General features: G+C 55.0%; 1 protein-coding gene across 1 annotated transcript; it reads right to left on the bottom strand.

Annotated features, from left to right (window-relative positions):
- Positions 1–248: 248 nt before the first annotated feature.
- On the bottom strand, positions 249–2,302 carry LOC143033734 (uncharacterized). Its single transcript, XM_076199218.1, has 2 exons — positions 817–2,302; positions 249–573 (listed from the first exon to the last, which is right to left on the bottom strand). The coding sequence occupies exons 1-2, from the start codon at positions 1,524–1,526 to the stop codon at positions 282–284; spliced, it is 1,002 nt and encodes a 333-aa protein (XP_076055333.1). The 5' UTR covers positions 1,527–2,302; the 3' UTR covers positions 249–281.
- Between the last annotated feature and the right edge of the window lie 1,545 nt (positions 2,303–3,847).

Below are 3,847 nucleotides of genomic sequence, written 5' to 3'. Positions count from 1 at the left end.
GTGGCGGGTGATCGCCGCCAGCTGTGACGCCCTATAACCCGTAGCCAGGGCGAGCAGAAAGACGGCACGTTGAAGGAAGTGTTCCCCCTCCATGATGGTCCCTTCGAACGTCAGGTACTGCAGAACACGATGCAAGGACCAGGCTAGGACCGGCTGACGTCTCGGCTCTCTCGAGGCGCGGATCCCCTTCATTAGAAGGTTTCGCTCCCTTTGTGGCACTCTGATGTTCATGCCGAAGCAGAGTGGTGTCAGCTAGCCAAGACAGGAAGTCCAGAACTGTGCTAGCGGAGATGGTCACTATCGCGTGTCTCCGAAGGTTGGGAGGGTTGTTGGATCTGGATGACGGTCGGGACCGTAGCGAAGACGCGGTCTGTCGCTTCCTGGTCGAACAGACCACGGGAAAGGGGAGCTGCTCTCACCACGCCCCGGCGAGCTATCTCCGGGGCCGACCGCGTTGCAGACTGACGAGCCGCCAAACGAGCCGCGGTGAAGGCCCTCGCTGCTGGGGGTAGGGCTGATGACGCCATGTTGGCTGTACCCTCTGCCACGGTAGAGAGTGCCGCCAGGGTGTGTCTGCATACAGAAAACACGCGAATCAAATTAGTAGGGCGAGAAGGATCCCGATCCCCGGAGGGTGTAATAAAGTCACATCGCTCAATTGTAGAACGTATAACATATGCGAGGCCGAGGTCGTTTCCGAACGACCTCGTCCTCGGGCGCTAGTCAAGAGGCTCCGTCCTGGGTGAAGACGCTACCTGAGCGTCTCTCGCCAGGACAGGTCTGGACCCTCTGTATAGATTGAAATATCCCACTCACCTCAATTCTTCCCGCGGGAAGTCCTCAAAGCTCGTGGCGAGCGTCGTCAGCCAGTTCCTCATCATCGCGATTGCCGTGACGGTCGAGATGGTAGAGGCAAGGTCTTGTCTGGTCGAGGCCTCCGTCGTCAGCAACTTAGCCTCCGGTTCACTAAGTTGATGGGGGAGGGCGGGGTCCCTGCCCGAGTGCCATAAGCAATCGCGCAGGCCCTCCGGCGCGAAGGGTGGTGGCAGGACGACGGGGAATGATGAAGGGATATGCCGTCGAGGAGGAACCGTCTTGGGTTGGTCTTGGGCCCGCTCGAAGAGAGCAGGGATGTCTAAGGCCTTCTCCCCTTTCTCCTGCGGGAACCAGGCGTTTGGGGAGAGTGCTACCGCCGGCGAGTCCCCCGACCTGTCGACAAACATATGCCCATCAGGGTTTAAACGAGGGTTCTCCAGGAGAGCACCTAATGCGTCCAGAGTGTTAGAGGTGGAAATCCTGGAGGGCGTGGAGGCCGGGGCGGAGAGGGGTCGAATCTTATATAGAACCTTAGCCCCCTCCTCGTCGTTGGCCCACTTTAGGATAACGTCATCTCTCCTCCTCCAGCCCTCCGGTAGCGAGTAGTCGGGAGACCAGGCCACTAGCTTGTGGCCTTCTCCAAACGAGTACTCCCAGGACCGGGGAAGGTCACACCATGAGAAGGGGCGGAACTCAAAAGAGTCCGTCATGGTAGGAGGATAAGGTAAAGAAGAACTGTAGTGGTCCTCCACCCCGTCCAACCCGACGGACGTCTGATTGGGGGGTTCCTCCTGAGAGGGGCCTTCTAGTCCTATACCTGTCGCCGGCACGGAGGGGCGGAGGGAAGGACCAGGAGGGAGAGTGGGAGGGGGGGCTAGAGCCGTAGGTTCAATAGGAGGTTGCTCTGGAGAGGGGTGCGTTATGATTTGCGCGGCCTGAAAGGCCGGATAATGTGATAGGGCCGATTCAAGGACGGGGCCTATCAGGGACGGAAGGAGGGCAGCCACTTGGGCAGCCAGAGTTCCCTCTCCCCTCGTTTCGTCCTCCGGCTCCCTGCCCTTGTGGGATTTACGGCGAGGAAAAGGAGAGCGAGGAAGGGAGGGTGAGTTGGGGGGAGAGGCTGTGGAGGGTGGGGACAAGCTGAGCGTCCTGGATCTCGGTGAGGCAGACCTCTTTTTCGAGCGAGATTTCCTGCCGGGTTCACGCGAGTGAACTAGGGAGGAAGACGAGTTCGTGGGGGTGCTTGACAAAGCAAGCCGTAAGGGTTTTAAGGACCCTTGATGGTCGGATGTATGGGGCTGCCGAGAGGCCTGAGGACGCTCGGGGACACCATACTCCGCAACATCAGACTCGTCCCCTTGTACTCCGAGAGGCCCAGGTTGTGCACCAACGGAAGTCTCGGAGACATAGGGAGACGGATGGCGAGGGCGAACGAGGCCCAATTCCACGCCTAACGCCGGATCCGCCCACACTAGGGGGGGGGGGGTCGTCAGCGGATTTCAATTTCCGAGCTCTGCGCCATGCCTCCCGAAGGAGTTCGAGGGCAGCTAGCTTGCAACGGGTTTTGGGAGGAGCAGCACGAATCTCCTCAACCCGCGCTTTGCACACAACGCCAGCTTGTGAGAAACAAGGGGTATGGCGGGAGCAGAGGTCGTGGGGGTGCTTGACAAAGCAAGCCGTAAGGGTTTTAAGGACCCTTGATGGTCGGATGTATGGGGCTGCCGAGAGGCCTGAGGACGCTCGGGGACACCATACTCCGCAACATCAGATTCGTCCCCTTGTACTCCGAGAGGCCCAGGTTGTGCACCAACGGAAGTCTCGGAGACATAGGGAGACGGATGGCGAGGGCGAACGAGGCCCAATTCCACGCCTAACGCCGGATCCGCCCACACTAGGGGGGGGGTCGTCAGCGGATTTCAATTTCCGAGCTCTGCGCCATGCCTCCCGAAGGAGTTCGAGGGCAGCTAGCTTGGAACGGGTTTTGGGAGGAGCAGCACGAATCTCCTCAACCCGCGCTTTGCACACAACGCCAGCTTGTGAGAAACAAGGGGTATGGCGGGAGCAGAGGTCGTGGTGGCCGTCTGACGAGATCCTGGCTGTGCAGCCGGATTCCACACACAAGCGTTTGGTCTGAAAATAGAATAATGGTAATCATAGACGGGGTGTCCCAAAGGTGTCTGGACACAACACCGAAGGGGAAAAACTGCAGGAGAACAGGTAGAGCTCCCTACGAGAACACGAGCACGAGCAGGAACCAGACTTACCTGCATGAAAAGAAGGTGGGTTGTTGAGTGACCGACTCGTCTGGTTCCGCGATGCTAAGTGACGGCTCAATCCGTGCAGCCGAGTAAGAAGGGAGGGGATAGGGAGGGGGAGGTGGGGTTGTAGACGCTTGCGCCACCTGCACAGAGCCGGGAATTTTAAATTTCCGATGATTTATGCGGAATGTCCAACCACACACTCCCTTCCGGAAGTGGCCATTTGGCCAGGAGTGTGGTAGGGGATTACCGCTATAGCTTCGCTGTCCAGGTTTCTTCTCAGCCGATAATGAGAGATTTAGAAGGTACATTTATGTATACTAATAATGGAAAGATTAGAATATACCAATAAATACATACATACATATACCAAGGCTTTTCCCCCTTACAAGGGAGGTAGCCAACCAATAATTACAAATTTAAAATATACTGTTCAAGATAACTTTAATTTGTACTAATAATAAGCAAGTTTGTAATGTATTAATAAAGACAAGTTTAGAATGCACTCTGATCAATTTGATATGTACCAATATTAAAAAATTTAGAATATGGTAATAATAACATTGATATTAATATCTTTAATGTGTACTAATAGTGACAAGTTTAGAATATATTAACCTTTAACAGATATAGGTCTTTTTGGGAAACGCCGCAGGTAAAGCGGGGTCTGAAAAAAAAAATACTTCCACTGCATATATTGAGATAGAAATCAAAACATATGTACTTCAACTTATCTTCTTCCATTTACGTGCTTAAAAATGACTCTAATTGTT

This window comes from Oratosquilla oratoria, chromosome 16 (genome assembly GCF_046742065.1).
Source record: "Oratosquilla oratoria isolate Oo_2021 chromosome 16, ASM4674206v1, whole genome shotgun sequence".
In the NCBI taxonomy this organism is placed as follows: Eukaryota; Metazoa; Arthropoda; class Malacostraca; order Stomatopoda; family Squillidae; genus Oratosquilla; species Oratosquilla oratoria.
Note: the sequence above shows the minus strand (reverse complement) of the source record. Positions and strands in the feature narration are given on the sequence as shown.

What these genes read in the sequence shown, in the direction of transcription:
- LOC143033734 (XM_076199218.1), bottom strand. Translation starts at nt 1,526, where the DNA reads ATGACGGACTCTTTTGAGTTCCGCCCCTTCTCATGGTGTGACCTTCCC. An exon ending in TTCCCGCGGGAAGAATTGAG is followed by an intron (nt 574 to 816) that starts GTGAGTGGGATA and finishes TTCTGTATGCAG; the next exon opens with ACACACCCTGGCGGCACTCT.